This window comes from Poecile atricapillus, chromosome 3 (genome assembly GCF_030490865.1).
Source record: "Poecile atricapillus isolate bPoeAtr1 chromosome 3, bPoeAtr1.hap1, whole genome shotgun sequence".
In the NCBI taxonomy this organism is placed as follows: Eukaryota; Metazoa; Chordata; class Aves; order Passeriformes; family Paridae; genus Poecile; species Poecile atricapillus.
The window spans coordinates 73,197,193-73,208,028 of NC_081251.1; the positions used below are offsets into that span (position 1 = coordinate 73,197,193).

The 10,836-nt window shown below is 43.5% G+C and overlaps 1 protein-coding gene across 1 annotated transcript; it reads right to left on the reverse strand.

Moving 5' to 3' along the window:
- Nucleotides 1-4,075: 4,075 nt before the first annotated feature.
- On the reverse strand, nt 4,076-10,829 carry C3H1orf131 (chromosome 3 C1orf131 homolog). The gene is made up of 6 exons (XM_058835716.1): nt 10,626-10,829; nt 8,230-8,286; nt 7,134-7,229; nt 6,384-6,470; nt 5,367-5,422; nt 4,076-4,721 (listed from the first exon to the last, which is right to left on the reverse strand). Exons 1-6 carry the CDS (start codon nt 10,827-10,829, stop codon nt 4,592-4,594), a joined length of 630 nt encoding a protein of 209 aa, XP_058691699.1. The 3' UTR covers nt 4,076-4,591.
- Nucleotides 10,830-10,836: the final 7 nt, after the last annotated feature.

Sequence of the window (10,836 nt, forward strand, 5' to 3'; positions counted from 1 at the left end):
AACAGCAGCTTTCTGGTGCCATCTAGTACGTCCTTTGGTCACAAACAGAAAGATGAAGAAGGAGAGTTGTTAAGACCTTATCTCAGGCCTTACCAGCTTTGCAGCATTCTGCTTGAATAGCAAAACCAAGCATTCAATTTTGAACCAGGCAAGATAATATGAAAACACCAAGCATCTTGGCTAGATCAACTTTGGAAGGGAGATTACAGTTACAAATCAAACACATTGCACATGTAAAGGGCACTTGTCACTGAAAATTACCAGGCAAAGATAGAGTCCTTTCATTTTAACTTTTTTTTTTTTTTTTAAGAAAAAAAAGTGAGCTGCTGCTAGTTTTTACTGACAACATTTCTGGTGGTTCCTCTGCCCAGCTCTACTGAATGCTGCACACACAGCCAGCTGGAGCAGCAGGCTGAAGCACAAATCCATCATTAATAGGACACACTTGGTCTTCTCAGGTGCAGAAGCCCATATGCAAACCTCAGAGACTAGATGTGTGGGGCTCCTGCATCTTTGCACAATACAGAAGACAGATGTGTGTTTCACTGACAGAGGCACTCAGCAGCATTTTCCCCTTCTGTTAAACAACCTTTTTGTTGCATTTGTTATTGCAAACAGAATTCCAAGCAGAATTAATTAAAAAATTATTTTTTATGCTAATTGGAGAATTTCTAACATTTTCTTGTGAAGCAGTAGATAGAAATATTCCTGGATCCTGATTGCATTCCTTTATCCTCCACCTCCATTAAATGTTGTCAATAAAAACACTAACCTTCCTAGGTAGCATGGTGAGAAGACATTATGTGATGAACATTAAAAATAAATGCATGAGGTAAACCTGCTGTTATTTCTGATTGTTATATGAAGCATGAGTAACACAAATTTAAATGTTGGCAACTAAAAAAACTGCAAAGGAATAAGAAAATGGTATTCCATTCCAATTAAATGAAAGACAAGAAGTTGTTTCTATGTTTTCTTAACTACAACATTTTTTTTTCTTTACTGTCATTTCCCATAGCTTATATGAATTTGGAGCTGGTGAAATATACATCTCTGCTATATGTGTCTGTCACCAGATCAAGAGGAAAATACAAACTTTTTATAATTTTGTACCTGTAGCAAACGTTTGTATTTTTTGAATTAGAAACAAACTGCTTTTTGTCTTTTGGTCCAACTAAAACTTTGTGTATTATTACTATTATTACCCTTTTTGAAAACCTGACATATAAGTTTATGCTGTTCTACAGTTTCTAAATAAATTCTTATAACATTGCCAACAAATCCAGCATCAGTGCCCTATTTATTATTACAAATTATGATTACAAAATATGATGCCATTATGTTGAAGAGGCATTCATACAGTTCGCATGCCTATCTCCTATTGTTAATACTCCTTTCTTACCACAGTGAAGAATAATCCAGTAAATGGAGAAAGCCAAGAGTGTCCCTCCTCAGAGCAACCATCTGTGCCTCAAATTCAGACATACCCTGATTCAGTGGCATGAAACACCTCTCTTTCTCAGCACCACTCCACTAGCTCTGGCTCATGTTGGTTATAGAACACCTGGGATACACCTTAGACACTTTGGGAAATCACCCAGTCTCCAGAAGTTTCCAAGACTGGAATAAGCACAGGCTGGAAAGAACCATAGCACCAGTAGGTTCTCATTGGAAAGCCCCTTGGGTAAAAGACTGGGCAGAGAAATCTTGTCAGGGCAGGGACGACACAGACTTTGTGAGATGGTTTGAAATGACCGATAGCCTTGGAGCTGCACAGCCCTCTCAGGCAGATGGGAGCAGAGAGACTCAACAGTGCTTCAGAGGCAGCACACCCATCCCCTGCAGAAAGGTACTCACAGAGCTACACAACCTTCACACGTGTCTGTCAGTAAGGCAGAACAAAGCATTCTGACACAGCAACAGCAGCACCAGGCAAAGAAACAGGAACCCAGCCAACACAGTCAGGAGAAAGTACAGACAACAGTGTGGAGACACCATTAATCACAGCCTTTCTTTTTGCCTCCTGCAAAAAACACAACTTGTCATCAACTCCTTCAAGGTAAAGGGTTTGACTGGGAAAACAAGATAATCTCATGTGGTTTAACACATAGGGAAACAGGGAATAAAGATAACTGCGGTAGGAAAAGGCGTGAGAAAGAGAGCAGATAAGGAGAAATCCTTGAGTTCTTCCTTTATACCTCATTCCTCTATGCAGCTGCAGAGGGAAAGTAAGATGTGCCCTGCTCTCCTCTTTACATAATCAATGTTTTTCAGTTAATACTGGCTTTCATGTATCAGCACATGCTCCAAAACCGACACAGCTTGCTGTTGGTATACTTGCATAGTCTCCATCACAAACACACACCAGCCCGAAGAAACACTAGGTGCAACAGGTTCTCAACAGTCTCGTTTGCCAGTGTTGTTGATGCATCTAGTAACAAAACAGGACTGAAAGTACCGTGTTCACCTGAGCACAGCATTCCAAAAGAATGTAGCATGCCCAGCTCAAAACACCTTGGAGACATAATATGAAAAATCCCCATGTAACAGAAACCTTACATAAATCATACACCCATTAAACAAGTGTGAAAACGCAAAACTTCGGATAAACTTTTCTTTTCCTTCCCCCAAAAACTTTCATGTTCCACTGTCCACCTGGCATTTCAGTTTTCAACATTTTAGTTTAAGAACTCATTTTTTTTCAACTTTTTATAGATCTTTCAAGCTCGACTGCAAAAATTACACTCCATTCTGACCAAGTTTCACTCCCAAAAACCTTTTGGGAGCTGTGGAGGTAGAAAGTGAACATTCTAACTTACTGAAGCTGATGGAGAACATAAAGTCTCATACCATATGCAAAGTGAACTGAACAAAACTTTATCAAGAAGTGAGCAGTAAAAACTAAACTCAAGGATTAACCAGGAGTTGCAAAATACAGGTTATCCTACAACATCCAAAGCCCATCTGTTGCCTCAACAAGTCTTGATGCTCTGTACTAAATTCTTCTTAGTGGTTACACCTTTACACGCCATTGTGATTTGGCATTTCTCTAATGTCAAATAAGTCATTAAGTCTGTAAGCAGACAGGAATCTTAATTCCAGTTTGAATTTGCAACCAATACTGAGTAAGAAGAAATCAAATGATGCAATTATGAAATGTGATAATAGCATTTAGCAACCAAACTCTGCCCACCCCTTCTCTTCCTACATGGCTCCAGAAACACTCCCTTCTGCTTTTTATCTGGCATTTGATCCCTCCAAGCCCTCTCCCTCCTCTTGGTCCACTCTGTGCTGGCAGAGCCCTTCTCCAGGATCTGCAAGGTGGAAGGTGTGGGGGAAGCAGCGTGCCAGAAAGCATCCCTATCTGCGGTGTGGCTCTCCCTATCCCCGAACACTTCCCCATCCTGGGAGGGGGGCAGCCTCTGATGTGCCGCTCTATTTACCTGCTGCAAGCTGACACAGACCTTGGGCTCAGGGATCACCTTCCTCAGGCTCCCAGTCCACAGGGATACCAGTACACCTAGAACAGGTTTCTGCAGTAAGGGTTCATTTCCTTCCCTCCACATCTCCATACAGCACAGAACAAACTCCATCATTTAAGTTATCCTTCTCTTTGTCTCCCCCTAAAATACTGAACTTTCATTTTGCAAATGTTACTAACAATTGCCATCTCTAATGGATAGACTTTAAAAAAAAGGACCAAAATAAAATATTTTTTCAAAAGCACCAAAATAAAATATTTAGCTACAGGAGATTAACTGTGTTGTTCCAGAAACACCAGACTGCTGAAATCCAAATAGCACCAAAAGGCAGTTTTGGTAAAGATTTCATAGAAAAGGCTTTAGAGGCATGGAATCCAAGCAAACACAACTTAACTGGGAACAACCAGCAGCTATTGAGTGTCCATGCTCATTTGGTTCAGTCTTACATGGTTTTGTTTTAAAAAGCCACCAAACCACTATTCCAAAGTGCTTATTTGGAGATCTCTACAGAGATATACAAGATGAGTGTGTAATGCTTGCCTGGGAAAAAACTTCAGAAAAAGATTATTTTCACTCCAAAGCAGGTAGTTTTGAAACATTAAGAGGTTTTACTGGACAGAAAAATCACTGTGCAGTTCCACTGCATAATGCATAATATGCATATGCATAAATCCACTAATAATCCATAAGGATACAGAAACTGATTTATGTCCAATAAATGTTTGGAGAACACCTACTTCTGGTTCAGAGTGAGTAAGATACTGCTTTTTCTATATTCCTTCTATATGAAATTAAAGCTATATATATATTAATCCATTAATTTATGAATCAAATGAGTATTTTACTTACAGCCAAGAAGCTGATTCGACAAAAACAATAAAAATAAAAATAGCCTGTATAACCTTCTTAATAAGAACTCTGATTTTTATTTATAAAATGGTAAATTCTAATATTCATCCCAAGGCAGAATGGTACAGAAAAATCCTGCAACAACAAATAAGATTAAAAAATTAGGATATGGTGGATAGGCAAAAGGCCCCAGAAGTCTGTGTTGGTAGCAATGTGAATTCTCTTATGCATATTGTCCATTTCACTCTCTATCATGAAGTTCATTTGCTAACTTTAGATGATTTAATTTTCTTTATGTCACGGCTTTGCAGAATCAAGGTCCCATTTCTGAATTTTCCAACTTGTCCTGCAGGCCAAATGCTAGGCACTGATTTCTTCCTTTTGGCCTTCCTGAAACAGGGAGAGGAAAAACAGTCATTAAAATAAACAGCAGAAACACACGTAAACACTTAATATGGTGGAAAAGTCATCTATTTATGCAGAGTTAGGTATTATGGAGTACCAAACCATAGCATGTAAAGACTTCAGAACATTTTTCCTTCATAGACATGCAAAATTTCTAGCACACCACAGCATGATTTACATTTTTAAATGTTTAGAAATGCAAAGGTTTTTGGATAGAGAAGGAAGACAGAGTATAGAGGGAACCTGCTGCACTAGAATTAGAAAATGTCAGCTCACTTTCAAGGCTCTGTAGCCTGTACTTTGCAGAAATTATTTCTTGGGGCAAATGCTCTCAGCAAGTGGTGTCTCATGAGTCTGCACACAGGGATTTTCATCCCTCTGACCTCCAGCTTACAGAGTCTTAAGGACTCTGCAGTCTTAAGACGTGTTGAGGCAGAACTGGCATACTTTCAAGTAAAGCTGTGGAACTGAAGCCTCTGGAACTGCTAGGCACAGAGCACTGTCACCATTTTTTGAGGAGCTCAGCACTTGGAGAATTTTGTTGCACTGTAACGTGCATGATTTCAGGAGTAAGACTGTGCAATTACATAGGGGAGATACACTGGGGAGACCATGTTAAAATCACCTCACCTCTCCTTCTGCTCTTTCTGCTTCTTCTTCTTTTTCAGAGAATCACCTTTATGCTCCTGTTTTTAAAGACACATATTTTAACCACCTGCACAAATAACACGTAGTAAATAGCCTTTGCTTCACAGAGCAGCAGGCACTTAAGCTGGGAGACCTGACAGAACAAGTGATGCAACACATTATGGAGCCACTGCCAGGAGTGCCCAGAGCCCGTCCTAACACCTTATGGCAAGTACAGCCCACTCACAACCAATGTGCTGTCCTTGCCACGTGCAAAAGCAGAGGCTTCCTTCTTGGGCATGTGACAGATCCCAGGGTCAGAAGAGGGACTTGCTACCAGGCAGGTGTGTCCTGTCACCCAGCTGAGGGCAGCTGTCAAATAACAGGGTACAGCTGTGACTGGTCATGCACTGGATGCACTTTGAGCCACATGACAGAGGAGGAGAAGTAGGTCCCTGGGAAAGAAGGTGGCAGGAAACCGGCTGATAGAGCAATTACTGGCCCCACCAGCCTGCTCCCACCTACGTGATAAGGCTCCATAGGGAGGCAGAGAGCAGGCTTAGAGCCAGATGGGCTGTGCTAGAGGATGGATGCAACAGAAGCCTCACCCTTGCTTTAAATAATGAGTAAGATCCTAGATGGAATTGTGCTGATAAAAAAGCAGTTGAAGATCCGGCTCTCTGTGGTTAGACAACATGCAACAAACTTTAATTGGGGACCACTTTGTTTCCTCTTAAGAGGAAAGGATAAAAAAAACCCCTGCTGATTTTGTGTCACCAGTCTATCAGCCTGGAAGGGTGAGGCAGTGAAACTGACCACAACACAAGCCTAACTCTGTGCCTTCATACTGAACACAACCAGCTTTTACCAGTGAGATTAATCCTGTGGGAGCCAGGAGCCCAAACCACAGGGAGCAGCAGGTGTCAAGCTCGGGCACTCCTCCTGCACCTGAGGCATTATCTCTCAGGTTCTTGGGCTGGCTCCTACACATGCCTTTTATACAGAAAATTTCACACAAACCTTTTCCTTATTAGCATCCTTCACTGCTTTTTTCTCTTTCAGTTTCTCTTGGTAAGCCTTGTAGTTCACACGTGCCTTTTTGGGGGGCTGAAACAAAGATTGGGAGGGATACTGCTGATTCAGTTTTCAGATAGGTTGAAAAATTATTCACACACTTGCACAGAGTGCAGTATTTTTCACGTGGTGGTGGCAAAACATTAAAAATGCTTATTTCTTTTTGGGGGAGAAGAATGGACTTAGGAGCCATTAGGTAGTCACAAATTGTATCTTTCTTGGTAAAGACAGCAGAGAGAGACAATAAGGTTCTGTTACCAGTTTTACAACGTTTACGCACACACTCTAAGCAAAAAAAAAAACAACCCACTACCTAAAAACACCTAAACCACTATTTTTTCCTTTTACACTAGTTATGAAAAAATAAAATCTTTAACTCACTGTGAGAATGAAGTTTTAAAAAGTGAGCCCCTGTTTTGAATGGCCTGATAAAAAATTAGTAAATATTGTTTTTCAGCCTGATCGTTCATATTTCATCTATACTACCTCCCTGGTAACACAACCATACTAATTTTCTAATCATCTACAGAAAACATAAGACAGAACAAATGATAAAAGTAAAGATGAAGTGAGAAAAGCGTCAGGGCAGGGAATTTTGTGTTTTAAAAGAGTAATACCAAAGCCCCTCATGTTCTTTACTGCTTTTCTGCACTGTAGCAACTGGGAGACCTCCAGCACAAACCAAGGTACAATTACCTTGGCGCCCAGCATGATAGCTCGCTCCCGTTCCCAAGCACGTTGCTCTTGCTTCTTGTAGCCAGTGATTCCAAACTTGTGCACTTCCAGGCGAGCCTAGAACGTTAGAGAAAATGCATTTCATAATGTTCAGCTTGTAAAGTAATGCCTAGCAGAGTGCAACAAAGTCATACTCCTGAGGAAATCCTGGCTAATACTGGAAATTGGAGTGCTTTAAAATAAAATTGAGTTCTGAGCTATACTGCAGAGCAGTTAATGCTGTCCAGCTAATCTCTGGATGGTGAGGACTGTCAGCAGGACAATTTTCAATTCTCCTAGTTTCACACAGAGTAACACATGGTATGGATCTCCTCCATGTAAAAAATGAGCACTTAACCACTGAGAAACACGGATGGTGGTTTGACTACACACATATGCAGAGTTAACACTACAAGCATACCTTGGCACAAAACCACTAATGAATCCTTTAACCACTAATGATCTTTTTAAAATCAATGATTAAATCCCCACCCTTCTTAGCAGTTCAGAGCGCCATGCAGAATCTCCAGTGAGAGATTTCATTGGATCATAGCACATCCCTGAGCAGAGATTAGGCACACAAAACAGCTTGCATAGATCTGTAAACAAATTAGTAGCTAAAGGTGACCAATGCTAGTTATCCTCATGTAAGAACAGATTAGAATCAAAAGACAAATGGAAAAAGCTATTTGTTGTTTCAAAAACAGATGCCAGTACACCTTTTTTCCTTCCCCCATGAGATGTCAGAGATTTAACACCATAGGGCTGAAAGAACTATGCTAAACATTATGGGAACTGAAGCACCTTTACACATCCCCCTCAAATTCTCATTGGAAGATCAGAAAGAAAGGCCATGAAGTTGCAGCACACCTCTCCACTCTGGGAAGTTGACTGCTGCCAGCCTGCTCCTCCTTTGGCATGGCATGCAGCCAGAACTACCAATTAGGAAATCCTCACCTACAAGAAACAGCCATTTCTGGAAGGGTTTCCCATCAGTCCCACCATAGCTTTCTCAAGTACACACATACACATAACTGCACACTAAACTAGTGACATTAGTCTGATTCTACTGACTTACCTTTTCAAAGTTAAATTCTTGTCTGACTGTATTTTTCTCTTCATTCACTATTTGGGTCTATAAACAGAACAAAACATTTCAAATTAATAGGACAAGTAACACCAGTTTAAATGCTGATTGGGATAGCTTTTTGAAAAGCACTGAAATGTAAAGTCAGTTATGTGGAATAATACACAGGTTTCCAGCAGTATTTTTTTCTAGCTTTATTACCCGGATCTATTAAAAGAGACAGTTTCAACGGCAGTTTTCTAGGTAAGTAAAACAAAAACTGACACATGTGAGCTATGCATCACTCACATTTCCATTTCCAAACCCATACCAAACAGCTAGTGTAGGATAGGACATGAATTTTAAGTCATTTTTTTTCAGACAGTGCAGCAGTAACAGCACATGCACTCATAGCTGGGGCCACACACAGAACAAGGTTAATTCCCAACTGCATGGACATATATTAGTGTCCATATCCAGCTTCACTGATGCCAAAGAAATGCTCCAAAGGGTGCACTGTCAGCAAATGGCAGAACCCACTTAGTGCAGGCTGAAGAAAGTACTTGCTCAAAATGAGCCCAGTGAGAACGACATCTTTTCTACTCCACGGGTACACAGAGACTTGTCATCAGCAATTCTCAGTTTGGAGGGGGACTCTCCAGGGGGAACATACTATATCCTAGAAAGAAAAAGAAACACAGAGTCTCCAGGGAGAGGGTTCCATGCTTGCCCATTACAGGAGTGTCCCACCTGGGACACTGTGGAGCAGTTACAAATCTCCCAGGGTTATTTCAGACTGTCTGCTCTCTGATTTCAGGGAGGATGTGCTGAGCCACCGCTCTGAGTGGAAGCTCTGCCCACTCCCAAGCAAACTGCCATCTGTTCAAGAGATTACCCGGTTCACCTTCCCTGTTTCCTCCCAAGGGTACATTCCACTCAGAGGAAACAGGAGTACTACATAAGCATTAAAGCTTAACTGAAATACTTTTCACGTATTTCCTTTTCACTCTCCAGGACCTCGGGGCACAGTGAGTCAGGTTCAGGCCCAAGGGTTACACCAGGGCTTCCCTCTGCATCCACCACGGCCAAACTCCTCTAAGCTCTGCCAAGGCTTCTATATAGAATTGCTATTTCAACCACAAATAAACCCAGTTACCTTCAGAGCATTTTGCTAACAAGCCTAACACCAGTATTTTCAGGTAGAAAAACTTTAGCTATAAAAAACTTAATAACATTTTTAGAGGAAAACGTGCTGAAAAAGCACAAAAGGTTATGGATTCAAACAACTGCTTGAATCTCTTGAAGTTCCCAATTCCAAGCAATCAAACCCCCAAGATAAGTAAGTCTCTCTGAATTCCAGACAGCCGTCTGTTAGCTCATCAAAGCTTATTTTAGATTCGGCTTCTGATGTTATAGAGACAACTCAAGGAAAACAACCAGAGAAGCCATAAAATCTAGAGACCAATCAACCTTTCTGCTCAGCTTCCAGCAAAACGTATCCAGACCTTGTTGAAGCAACAGCTAGGGTTTTCGCCAGTGCAAAACTGCACTGCAAAGCAGTTCAGCAGCGGCAAACCAAACTAGAGGACTGAGACCTAAAGCTGTCACGCCTTCCCCCACCGACTACCCAACACCGATCCTCCGAGACAAATGCTGCTTGTCAATAGCCCACTGCAGCACACAAAACTCCTGGGCACTGAAGTAACCAAGAGGATTTGCTTTCCATTTCTTTCACTTCTTGCCATAACATCAGGCCTGCCGGCAAATCCATCTATTTTGCTGAAATGCGCATATTTCAAATACAGGATTCTTATCCAGAGATCTTCTGAAATTGAAAAAAATGGTCAAGTCCTGCCCCCTCCCCTGCTTCATCCTGCCCCTGTTTCCAGCAGCCCAGCTGGAAATCAGCAGGAATAGATGCCGTCGAGCTGAGCACGAGGATGGCCAAAGCATCCGGATTTCCAGGCAGCGGCATCAGCAAGAGGGACAAACCCGGGCAGGGCAGGGTGGGGCTGGTGCCGCGTCCCGGGAGCGCATCCCGCCCCACGGGCAAGGCTCCTTCCCTTGGGACAGGGGCGGCTCGGGGGCAGCGGGGACCCCCCGCCCTGCCGGCTCTACCTGTGCTCCGCCGGCGGGCGCTGCCGAGGGGCCGTGCCGCTCCTTCCTCTTCCTCCCGCGGAACACCACGACCTCCACGGCGGGCCTGGCGGCGGGGGGCGGCGGGGCAGCGCCGGCCGCGCTCAGCTCGGCCCGCAAATCCCCGAAGAAGTCGCGGGCCCCGCGCCGCCCGCCCTGCTGTGGCTCTCGTCTCTCTTCCTCATCCTCCTCCTCGTCTTTCTCCGCCGACAGCGGCACTGCTCTCGCATCGCCGTCCTCCGCAGCGCCCCGAGCGTCGCCGGGCTCCTCACCTGTGCCGAGCACATGCCGTGGGTCAGCTCCGCGCCGCCGCCGCTCCAGAGCGCCCACGCCCGGCCCGCCTCCCCTCCCTTCCCCGGCCCCCAGGGAGGATCGTGGTGCCGGCGCCGCGCCCGGCACGGCCCCGCGTACCCACCCAAGTCGTAGAGGGCGCCGAGCACCGCCTCCAGCCGGCGGCGCGGCTCCCGCGGCCCCATGGCTGCT